General features: G+C 44.7%; 1 protein-coding gene across 6 annotated transcripts in view; it reads left to right on the plus strand.

The window, feature by feature from the left end:
• Positions 1–13,107, plus strand: part of LOC137420801 (semaphorin-4C) — a 187,062-nt gene that overhangs the window by 96,591 nt on the left and 77,364 nt on the right. For all 6 annotated transcript variants that reach the window (XM_078772285.1, XM_078772287.1, XM_078772286.1 and 3 more), the window contains exons 4-5: positions 7,350–7,412; positions 7,571–7,666. In XM_078772285.1, coding sequence (XP_078628411.1) covers positions 7,350–7,412; positions 7,571–7,666 — 159 coding nt within the window. The remainder of the gene's footprint in view (positions 1–7,349; positions 7,413–7,570; positions 7,667–13,107) is intronic.

Raw genomic sequence — 13,107 nt, forward strand, 5'->3', positions numbered from 1 at the left:
ACGTACAAACAACCATAAGTTAGTAATAATTGTACAGGCTTTGATGGGCCTAATAGCCTCCTCCTGCATCCAAGTTCCTTGTCGGAAAACAAATATTATATAATGTCACCACGTTGTGCAACAAAATATTTGGAAAAGAAAAACATTTTCAGTGTCCAAACTTTGCCTTTTTGATTCGTTCCTCACGATATCTGGTCCTTAGTACAATGGCATGGCTAATCGTTTTCGTACATCCACCTTCTCACGATGGTATGTTGATGAACCTGATCAGATGGAAGGTTCAATGAACTTGCAAAATTGCACAAACGTATTGCACATGAGAATTGGTTGCTGGTCGATGAAATGTTGGGCTACAACGACTTTCCAACACAACCCATTGTGATGAAATGGCCAGATTAGTGGCTTGGAGTGTGCAGCCGTTTTTTTTTTGTTTTTTTTTTTTTTTTTTTTTTTGTATACAAGATCGAGGCTCGTGAAAGAGCGAACATTAATCACACAGAAAGACAAACCGACACATAAAACATATAACATCGGGAGCGGTAGACAAGATGGGGAGAGAGGGGGAAGGACACAAACACAACATTTGAGAGCAGGGACCGAGAGACATGGAGACATCGAGAGATCTGAGAGAGGGCGAGGGCTTTGGGGGGGGGGGGGGGGGCATGGGAAGGGGGCGGTGGGAGAGGTATAAAACATATGGACACTGCCAGGACTTCCAGGAAAGAAGTTGGAATTTCAAACAAGGTGGATCTGGGGTGAATTAGCGGGGGTAGAAAAGATCAAGGTTTTGGATGGGGGAAGATAAGAGATGGTGGTGAACAGCTGTTTTAAAGACCTGGAGGGAGGAGTGGGATTGAAGGGAGTGAGGGAGTTTGTTCCAGAGGCGGGAGAAAAGAGGAATGAAAGAGTGAAGGTGAGCAGAGAGCCGAGATTTCGGCAGTTTAACCATCAGAGGGTTGCTGGCAGATCTTGTGCGACCTGTAGGAATATTTGGGGGACAGAGCACAGAGAGAGCTGGGGGTGCAAGGCCGGAGAGGAGTCGGTAGAAGACAGAAAGACCACCTACCTGCCTGCGGTGAGTGAGTGAAAGGCCCTCAGAGATAGCTTCATCGCGGGAGATTCCAATAATTCTGAAAGCTTTGGTTTCAACAGCGTGAAGCCGAGCTAGGTGTGAGGCAGGAGCACCGGCCCATAGGGGAGAACAGTATTCCATTGAGCTGCGGATGAAAGCCTTGTATGTGGTGAGGAGCTCAGGTGTGCCGAGGAAGGACTTCGCACGACGGAGGATGCCCAGTCGGCGACTGGCTTTGGAGGCCAGCTTGGAAATGTGGTTTTCCCAAGAAAGATCATGGCAGATAGTGAGACCCAAAATCTTGAGCGACAGAACTTCTTGGAGAGGATTGTTGAGAAAGTAGATGGGAGGGTTGTCCAGTCGATCTTTTCGGAGAGACATAGTAAGAGTGTGAGATTTGTCAGGATTGAAAGACATGTTCCACTTGTTTGACCAGTCTGTGATTTTGTCCAGGTCTTCAGAGAGTGAGGAGGCAGCAGACTGCCGATCTGAGGGAAGAGGAATGGAGCGGCAGAGAGTGGAGTCATCAGCAAAGAGATAGAGAGGATTTTCGAGAGAGTCAGAGAGATCATTGATGAAGACCAGAAAAAGCACGGGGCCCAGAACACTGCCTTGGGGAACTCCAGCCTGAACAGGAAGAGGAGATGAGAGAAACCCATTCAGGGCCACACGTTGACGACGACTAGAGAGGAAGTCCGCCAGCCATGCGTGGAGATTTCCATGGATACCAAAGGAGGAGAGTTTGGTGAGCAGAGCAGGGTGCCAGACCGTGTCGAAGGCACGTGATATGTCGAGGGAGACAGCTCTAATTTCCTGTTTGGCATTGAGGACCTCCATCCATTGTTGAGACAGCAGAAGCAGCATGTCCAGAGTAGAGTGACCTGGTCTGAAACCAAATTGATGATCAGAGATCAAGCCATTGGAGAAGAGGAAAGATTTCATATCCGAAGCAATGATGGATTCCATGACTTTGCTGATAATTGGGAGAAGGCTGATTGGTCTGTAGTTGCTAGGATCTGTTTTTGCACCTTTTTTGTGCAAAGCGGTGATGTTGGCTGATTTCCAAGCAGATGGCAGTTGACCTTGAGCAAAAGAGAGGGTGAAGAGAACAGAGAGAGGGTGAGATAGAGCAGCAGAGCAGGATTTTAGGACCCGTGGGCTGATGCCGTCGGGTCCAGTTGCAGAATCAGAGTCGAGGGTTGACAGAAACTTTTCCACCTTGTCAGGAGGAAAGGACACGGAGTCCAGGAGCAGCAGGGTACGACTGGGTATGGTGGGTACAGAGAGGGATGGGTTTGGGACACAAGATTTAGAGGCAAACACAGAGTTGAGGCATTCAGCTTTTTCACGTGCGGAGTCAGCTGTGTAGCCGTTTGAGGTAAGGGAGGGGATGGAGGGGGAACAAACACCAGAAACGGATTTGACCAGACGCCACCAGGATTTGGAAGAGGGAGACAGATAAGAGAGTTCGGTCTTGAGAACGGAGAGATATTGTTTCCTGGCTCTCCTGAGGGTGGACACACACTTGTTTCGGGCTTTGTGAAAGGAAATGAGATTTCCTTCCGTTGGATTTGCTTTCCAGGAGACGAAGGCAAGTTGTTTCTGGGCAACAGCCTCACCACAAGATTCCGTGTACCATGGACGGGAGGAAGGGTATGACAACTGAAGACGAGATGGGATAAATCTGTGCATGAGAGAGAGCAATTTACTTTGGAAGAATTCCCAGGATGAGTTGATGTCAGAGGTGGTAGAGATGGGAGACCAGTCCAGATGATTGATGGCTGCTTGAAGACCGTGCCAGTTGGCCTGAGTGAAATGCCAGACTCGTCGACGCTGAGCAGGCTCCCTGAGGATGGTCAGAGAGATGTCCACTTTAACAAGGACATGATCAGATGATCCGATCGGAGCAGAAGAAGAGCAGCAGACATTTTCAGGGAAGTTAGTCATAACCAAGTCCAGAAGAGAAGATGTTCCGTTGACTGAGATCCGGGTCGGGAAATTGACAGATTGTGTCAGTCCCAGTGAGTCGCAGAAGTCCTTTGCTGAAGAGCCATGGCTGGTGAGAGAGGTACCCACACCCAGCCAACTGGCATGGTGACAATTGAAATCACCACATATGAGGAAGAGAGAGTTGGGATGAGTAGATAGAAGTTGGTCCATATCATCAGACAGCGAGATGTAGATGGAGTCATCACTGTTTGGTGGACGGTACAACACACATATGAACAAGAGGTGGGAGCGAAGGGGAAGCCGTAGCCAGAGGTATTCCTGGGGGTTAGGTGGAGGGAGTGCAGTGCAGGGCGAGTGAGGAAGAGAGTTTTTGATAAAGATAGCAACCCCGCCTCCAGGACGAGGCTCAGGTCTATCATACCGGAGGAGGGAGTAGCCCGGGAGAGATACTATGGAATCAGAGACATCATAAAGGAGGAAAGTTTCTGTTAAGCAGATCACGTCTGGTTTGACAGAAGCAACCTGTATGGAGAGATCAGTTAAGTTTGAACGAAGGCCCCGGATGTTTGAGGTCCATACCGTTAATGAAGAGGAAGGGGGAGCATCAGATACAGAACAGGGGGGAGGAGGGGTAGGGTAAGATGTGGAAGAGGTGGAAGAGATAGGGAGAGCTGTTGAAGGTGTGTCAGAGATTTCAGAATAGCTCGGAGAAAGGGAAGGATGGGGCGGACAAAAGGTTTGATGGTGATTGGGTGAGCCACAATGAGGTGTTATTTGAGGAGGGGGAAGAGCGAGGCAGAAGGTTGGGGGAGATGGAGGTGAGAGTTTGAAGGGGGAAGAAGCGGGGAGGACGCTTTGAGGAGGGGGAGTGAGAGAGGGGGAAATTGAGAAGCAATGAGGGTGGGGAGATTTGAAGGGGAGGGGTGAGGGGGGAGTTTGGGAGGGAAGGGACTAGGGGAGGGATTTGAAAGGGATGGGATATGGGGGAGATTTGGAGGGGAGGGGTGATGGGGAAGATTTGGAGGGGAGGGGTTATGGGGAAGATTTGGAGGGGAGGGGTGAGATTGGATTTTTGAAAGTGTACGATTTATGGGAAACGAACATTTATTGCAAAATGAGTTTCTTGTGACCTTCGAGTTAAAAATACGTTTAAGGACGCTGGATGGAGGATGGAGTGCAGGAGAGTTTAGGGAATGTAGAAAAAAGGCACTATAGGAGATGGATATTTTTTTTGGGATGAATTGATTTGGTGAGCAAGTCGAAAGCAGCCTTTTAAAGAAGAAGAAGAAAAAGGTGTTATAAAATATGACGGAATACATAACTTGAGGGGAAAGTGTAAACATTGAAGGTTAATGAGTGAAAACTATCTGGGGAAATGGGGGAGAAACACGTGGTCGAAGAACGAACGAACGAATAAGAATGAATAAACGAATGAGAACAGAGAAGGAAATGTTTTATTTATTTATTTATTTTTATTTTTTTTGAGTTGAGATTTACACAAGGAAGTAGGCTATGGGTGAAAAGACTGGGAATACAGAGAACGAAAGTTATTGGATCACAAACGACGGACCGCTGAGAGAAAAACAAAGCCTCAAGGTTGTACAGTGCACACTGTACAAGGCCTCAAGACACGACACGGCAAACAGACGATCAATTTATGAAAGATAAACACCGAGAAACAACCAAAGTTGCACACAATAACTTCACACACCGAAAGATAAATACAGTTTCGACAAAATACAATTGTGAACAGACTTAACTTCGAAAAACGTGGAGACCGTGTGGAGCTTCGAAAATCCCTCCCACCGTCTCCGAGATCTCGCGAGATTTTACGTTGGAGTGTGTAGGACTTGTTATCCTTCCAGTGCACCGTTTTATTGCAAGCAAGCCTCTTGGTGGAGTGGTCCATTACTGCTGAGGAAATGCACGAATGGCTTCCCTCATTGCTAGGCCATTAAGCTTCATACAATGGAAAACTAGTCTTGCTGAAAGCTAGTGTCAATCTGCATCGGCAGACAGGTAGAACAATGTGTATAATCAACAAAACGTTGAATGAGGTATGCTGTCCACTGTGGGAAGCAAGGAGACGTTTCGGGCTTTAACCTGGTCTGAAGAGTAAAAAAAACACGGGAATATGTGGATAAGAGCCTCTTTTGCTCCGATGATGGGTTAATGCCCATGTCAGCTTATTGCTTGCGCCACACGGTTGGCATACTCGGACCAATGTTCAGTTAATACCACCTGTTGATAAATTATTTGGTTTGCTCATGGGAAACTAATAACATTGGGGAAGTTTTTTTGTGGTTTATGTCAAGCAAACAGGCCACAAAGCATATAACATTTCCATGGCATCACAACACGAGGCTGGTTTCCCATGATAATTATCACACCTGGAAATACGGTTTTTATACAATTTCAACGATATGATACTTGTCGCTGTTTCAGAGTATGAAACCCGCCCATAGTGGTCCTTTTTCTGTGCCCATGCTTCCAGGCATCTGAAGAAAGTCACATGGTGGCATGTCCTATTCATATGACTATGATTACCTCAGCCACCAAAGGTGGATGGAGGTTATGTTTTCACTTCTGTCTGTTTGTCTGTGAGCAGGATATCTCAAAAAGTTATGGACTGATTCAGACAAAAATGTTCAAAATATCTTAATTTGCTTCTTCTTTCTCAGTTTTTATTCCCACTCCCCACTCCCCCCCCCCCCCCACCCCTCCATCCCCTGCCAACCATCTCAGTCCTCTCTTCTTCTCTGCTTATTACATTTCTTGTCCTTCTTGCTATTTTATTACCTCCGCCACCGAAGGTATGTTTGCTTTCACCTCTATCTGTCGAACTGTAAACAGGATATCTCAAAAACTGGTGGACAGATACATACGAAAGTTGGTGGACATGTTGGATATATGACAAGGCCAAAATTATTAGATTTTGGTGGAGATACGGATCAAGATACGAGAATTTTTAAATGATTCTTCACCATTGAAAGATAGGGCCAAAAATTCTCTATAGCATGATATCTCAAAGTTGCAGATGGATTCGGACAAAACTTTGTGGATGTGTTGGGTAAGTAACAACAACAACAAGCCAACGAGATTTTGGAGGATGCATCCAAATCCGGCCTATCAGTGGGATACAAAAACGTAAACTGTTCAGCCTGACAAAGGTATGCTCTCTACCGAGTGCCATTCTCGTTACCTGCGCCACTGAAGGTCGATGAAGGTTATGTTTTCACCCATATCTGTCTGTCTGTTTGTGGATAGGATATCTGAAACGGTTGTAGACAGATTTGGACGAAACTTGGTGGACAGGTTGTGTGTGTGACTAGGACGAATTGATTCGATTTTGGTGAAGATCCAAATACGGATCCGGATACGAGAACTTTCAAAAATTGTAAGTGATTCTTCACCATTGAGTGATGGAGCCAAAAACAACATATAGCATGATATTTCAAAAAGTTATGGACGACTTTATGACAAAACAAGGTGGACAAGTTGGTTAGGTGACAAGAATAAGCTGATTCGATTTTGGTTCAGGTCCGAATCCAGACTTGGCCCATCAATGGGATGCAAAACGTAAACTGTTCACCTGGCGGTGATATGCTCTCTACCGAGTGCCGTTCTAGTTCCAATTGAAGGTGTTTTCCTTCTGCAGCACCATTTTACCCAGCACATTAATCATCTTCTTCTCTCCCCTTCCTCTTTTACGAGGGTAAATCAAAAAGTAAAGGCAATATGTGTGTGAAACTAACACCCAATAAATTGCCTTTACATTTTGATATACCCTCGTACATCTTACCTATTTCTCTCCTCTCACTTCCCTTCATGTTCTCCTTTTTTGTCCTTTTCCTCATCTTTTCATCTTAAAGCTTCCTTCTTTTTATTCAGAATTTATTGGGAAACTACTTTTCCCCAGACATGAAAGCACCCTTATTTCTCACTTGTTTTAGTTTATTATTCATTCTGTGACTACGCATCGTGAATAGTCGGACGTTATTGTTGACAATGCCAATGACTAACCTTTGATTTATTCTTCATTCTGAGAAATGTTGGTGTGTGTGTGTGTGTGTGTGTGTGTGTGTGTGTGTGTGTGTGTGTGTGTGTGTGTGTGTGTGTGTGTGTGTGTGTGTGTGTGTGTGTGTGTGTGTGTGTGTGTGTGTGTGTGTGTGTGTGTGTGTGTGTGTGTGTGTGTGTGTGTGTGTGACGTGACGTAAGTTGCTGTTGTCAGCTGCTAGCTCCACACGTGGGTGGATTTCAGGAGTTAGAACGGAGATATGCCAGGTCTCAACGTATCTACCTGTGTGTGTTCTTTTTGCCACTGCAGATACGCTGGCAGGCCTCTCAAACAACAGTGACCGATTGTGAGAAAAAGGGCAAGAGAAGCGACGTAAACATTTTGATACTTTTATACCTGATATTTTGAATGTTTTATTTACTTATTTTCCATTCACAAGAAATCCTCTATTTTAATAGTTGTTCCTTATTTCCATTCATTTCCCTTCTTGCCTCCTTTTCCTGCTCCGATTTCACCTCCCTGTTTTTCAGGACTGTGCAAACTTTGTGAAATTCCTGCAGTTTTTTAATGACACTCATATCTACACGTGCGGGACGTATGCTTTCAAACCTTCATGCATGTTTATTGTAAGTACCTTTTGTGCAAATTTGAGGTGTAAATTGGTGTACATTGTAATTATTTAATGATTGAAGCAGAATACATTTTAGTAGTTCATCATATTCATATATTAGATGAGTTTCAGATGCTCCCTTGCATCTTATATTTATATCAAAAAATGCTATTAGCTGTGACCCTTTAGATTTTTTTTTTTATTATTATTGTTCAAGTACTCTTTCAGTGACAGAATTTCCTGCTTTGCAGATGTAAAACTCGATTCAAATGCACACACTTGCTCGATATATACAATCTCATGAAAAAGTAAGGACACCCCATGTAAAGTTTTGACTTTTTCAACATATTTCAATATACAGCTATTTTATCTTCATTTCAACAATATTGATAGATAAAGGTGATATAATACAACAAATATCATGAAACATTTACATTTTGTAGTCCATTGTATAATTTAAATAAACATAAATGCAAATTTCGCATGTGGAAAAAGTAAGTACACCCCTACATTTATCACTACTTCAAATACCTAAAATTGGAATCAGGTGCACCAGCTCAGGTGCAAATGATTAGAACATCGTTAGAGAGGAACCTGTCTTATTTAAACCTCAGACATTTCGTTTGGTTTGCTCTTTGTTGTTGAAGTGTGCGACGTCACCATGCCAAGATCAAAAGAGCTCTCTGAGGCCTTCAGAAAGAAGGTTATAGATGCATACGAGTCTGGGAAGGGATTTAAAAAGATCTCCAAACAATTTGAAATCAATAATTCGACTGTCCGGAAGATCATCTACAAGTGGAGAAGATTCCAAACAACTGCCAACTTGTTCAGGCCTGGCTGCCCCAGCAAGTTCAGCCCAAGAGCAGACCACAAGATGCTGAAATAAGTCTCTAAGAACCCCAGAATGTCATCACGTGACCTACAGGTAGCTCTTGCCACTGTTGATGTCAAAGTGCACGAGTCTACCATTAGAAAGAACCTGCACAAATTTGATCTACATGGGAGGTGTGCCAGGAGGAAACCTTTGCTGTCCAGAAAGAACATCAGGGAAACACTATAGTTTGCCAATGAACACCGAGGCAAAGACCAGCACTTCTGGAACAATGTGCTCTGGACAGATGAGTCAAAGGTAGAGCTATTTGGCCACAGTACCAGAAGACATGTTTGGCGAAAACAAAAGACAGCATTTGACCACAAGAACCTGATACCAACTGCAAAGCATGGTGGTGGAAATATTATGGTTTGGGCCAGCTTTGCTGCATCAGGGCCTGGGTAGCTCACCATCATAGAATCCACTATGAATTCTTCATTGTACCAGAGGGTGCTTGAAGATAATGTGAGGCCATCTGTGGGAAAGTTGAAGCTCAACCGAAGGTGGACCTTGCAACATGACAACGACCCTAAACATACCAGTAAATCCACCAAGGAATGGCTGAAAAGAAAGAAATGGAGGGTTCTGGGAGGGGGAGGTGGAGGGGGGAGGGGAAGGGGGAGGGGGAGGGGGAGGGGGAAGGGGGAGGGGGAGGGGGAAAAGGGAGGGGGAGGGGAGAAGAGGAGGGGGAGGGGGAGGGGGGAGGGAAGGGGAGGGCCAGTCAACAATGACGTTGCAGTTCTCATGGTCGGAGAGCAGCACAACAATCGCGACATCGTCCTGAATCTTCGCAACAGCACGAAGCGGATTTTGGAGACTCACCGATCCTGTGACGCCCTCCAGTACCGGCGTTGCCGGGTGGGGGAAGGGAGACCCGTACATTCCCAACCCGTACATTCGCCCTCTCGACTCAAGCTCACTCGGACAAAAGCCTCGCACAAATTACACCGTGAAGGCCAATGGCCATGTCTATGCCACAAATCAAGTGCGTGAGCGAGTCGGGCACACTGAATTGAAAATATATAGAACGCTCATACTCCGTGAAAAGTGAAGCCAACTGGCGGCGGGGATGGAATAACTCACATTATTTCAACCTGAGAGGTGTTTCACCTCGCTCCGGTGGATTTACCTGCCGATGCGCTTATTACTTGGATTTGTCCCAATGGAGCAAGGTGATTAAGAGGTGAAAGGATACCAGAGTCAACGACTCTGAATTTCAGCTACATCTTAGCTCAGCCACAGTGAAATACAACACAAACTATACATGAATAGGCTAACAAAGGCACGCTAACAATTTTTTTATTTTTTTTAACTTTACTTTAAACACTTATCGCAGACTCATGCGGCACACTCAATTGATTGTGCTTATTCGGAACATCACGTGATCGCTATGAGCGAATCAGCGCGCTGCTCTGCCACAGGTCAGAATCCGTGTATAATATTCCTCGCTGAAAAAAAATCTATGTGAAACATGCTACTATCTATGCTAAATCATGCTAAATGCTAATCATGCTAAAATCTATGCTACTTGCTGTGAGTTTATGGCGGCAAGGAACATCACGTGATCGCGTCACGAACATCATTCATGATCACGTGATCGTGATCGTCATCAATGAGCACGAATGAGCGAATCAGCGCGCTGCTCTGCCACCGATTCAGATTCCGTGTATAATATTCCTCGCTGAAAAAAAATATGGATCTAAAGATGAAAGAAAAAAAAAACCTATGTGGTGTGAATGGCAATGTTCCTCGCTGAAACGTGAAAAAACGCAATTGCGCAGCAAGGAACATCACGTGATCGCTCTGAGCGATCGATTGCAACTCTGCGTCGTGTCGTGGGCGTGGCCGACGTGGCCTCATGCTCTCAGGTGATTGGCTAACTCGAGCTCGAGAGAGCCATAATGCGCTACGTTATGGCAAAAAATATGGATCTAAAGATGAAAGAAAAAAAAACCTATGTGGTGTGAATGGCAATGTTCCTCGCTGAAATGTGAAAAAACGCAATCGCTTTTCGCTCTGAAATACGTGCGAATGCGTAACTGAGTTAATGGCGGCAAGGAACATCACGTGATCGCTCTGAGCGAATCAGCGCGCTGCTCTGCCACCGGTCAGATTCCGGTCATAATATTCCTCGCTGAAATGCGCTGAGGTAAAAATATGGTAAAAAAATATTATGAAATAAATTTTTTGGTCGGCCATGTTCTTCCCAGGCTCAATGGCCATGTCTGTGCCAAATATCAAGTACGTGAGCCTCTCCGTTTAGGAGTCTATCGGTAACATTACACACACACACACACACACACACACACACACACACACACAAACTGTGTTTTATATATATAGATTCAATTTGAGTGGATTCCTTGTTCAGGCTGTTTTATACGACAGCATAAGTGATGCGCCGACGTAGCAAATCTGGCGCCGAGAAACCGTGACTCAAGAAGGTTTATTGATCACGTGGTTTGCTTTTACCTTGACCCATGACTAGAGGGTTCGTGATCACGTGCCCCGTGTGCGGTGTGTAGCACTGGTACCTCGCTATTATTTTATTTTCATAAATATAACTGAAAAACAAGGCATTTCCCAAGACATATTTCTGCTGATATTATTTGATACCACATAACTTTATCACGCATAATGCCAACACTGAGGCAAATGTCTCTAGCGGCTCCGCCCCCATCAAGCTGATTGACAGTCAGAGCCACGCCTACCCCGGTCCTATTCTTTTACATAGGAATGTCGTTTTCCGTACTTTTCGTGGAATCCTTTCAAGCTACGAGAATTGTAATACCAAAGGATGTTGCAGGAAGTAAAACTCTGTCGAATGGTAGCAGAATCATTGCCATTGATAGAGGCAGCTCGGAAATATGCCGTCTGAAGAAGATTATTTATTATTATTATTATTATTATTATTATTATTATTATTATTATTAACAAGAAGATGAATTCCCGGGTTTGACATCTCGCTTTTTCGCTTTATTTTGGCTTTTGCCTTGGTCTGGAGAACTGAAAAGTGATCCCTACCTCGACAATCAACTGAACAGACCAGGTAGGCTCTCACATGTAGCCTAAGTGAGTTTTTAAAGAAGATAATCCAACTTTAGTTGTGTATGTAGCAGATGGGAGGTGGAATGGACGGTGTGTGGGACACATTTTTTTTTTGCACCATCCTACATAGAGAGTACTAGCATACTCTGATAGCTATAGATATACACACACACACACACACACACACACACACACACACACACACACACACACACACACACACACACACACACACTTAATTAATTGTACAGTATCGGTTGTTCCTAAACTTAAATATAAATAATTTAGAGGATTGTTGTAAATGATGTTAATTTCACAACATCCATATTCAACTTTATTTAAATTGCAAATCTCAAACACACACACATACATACACACACACATACACACAAACACATCTCGTTTTTTCATTTCTGTTCCTCACAATTCTGTCTTTCTCTTATTCACACACAGGAGCCTGGTGTTGGCTTAGCGGTTAGGGTGCCGGCTTGGATCCTAGGATCCTGGGTTCGAATCCCGGTCGATCGCTGAATTAACACCAGGGGGGGGTTGACTCAGCCTGTCATCCTTCCGAGGTCGGCAAATTGAGTACCAGCTTGCTGGGATGAATGATCCCGGTGTGTACCCCGGCTTAGAATAGGTACACCGTATCCCTGCGCATCGTAAGAGCGTGACCAAGGGTTGGCGTCAGGAAGGGCATCCGGCCATAAAAACATTGCCTCAAACAGGGAACCATGATTGTCATGGGGCCCGCAAGGCTAACCCCCGCTCTAGCGGGGAAATGGCCCTAAAACGATCATTCATTCTTAGACACACACACACACACACACACACACCACACACACACACACTACACCAAACTGAAGTTTTTTGCTAAATCCAAAATGGTGGTATGTGTTTGTTTTATTTATGTATTGGATTTGTAACAATTTAATGTTAGTTTTGCAGAAAATATTTTTCATAGTCGAAGGGTTATCTATATCTATCTATAATTCCAGTAATCTGTGTGTGTATGTGTGTGTGTGTGTGTGTGTGTATGTGTGTGTGTATGTGTGTGTGTCGTTTGTCTGTGACCGCTGTTTCTCGACAACCACGGGTCCGATATACTTGAAACTTGCCAGGTATATTGCTGGGACCTGAGGATGTGCCTTTTCAATGTTTCATATTAATCGGAGAAGTAGTTACCGAGCTATGGCGATTTATTTACCCGTACTCGCAAGCCGTTCGCTTTGGCTTTGCGAATGGACCAAACCATTTCATGTAAATAGAGGGGGGGGTTCTACCGTACTCGCAAGCCGTTCGCTTTGGCTTTGCGAATGGACCAAACCATTTCATGTAAATAGAGGGGGGGGGATTGTCACCGTACTCGCAAGCCGTTCGCTTTGGCTTTGCGAATGGACCAAACCATTTCATGTAAATAGAGGGGGGGGGGTTGTCACCGTACTCGCAAGCCGTTCGCTTTGGCTTTGCGAATGGACCAAACCATTTCATGTAAATAGAGGGGGGGGGATATAATTTTAGATATATATATAGTACGG

Source organism: Myxine glutinosa, chromosome 2 (assembly GCF_964187855.1).
Source record: "Myxine glutinosa chromosome 2, kmMyxGlut1.1, whole genome shotgun sequence".
NCBI lineage: Eukaryota > Metazoa > Chordata > Myxini > Myxiniformes > Myxinidae > Myxine > Myxine glutinosa.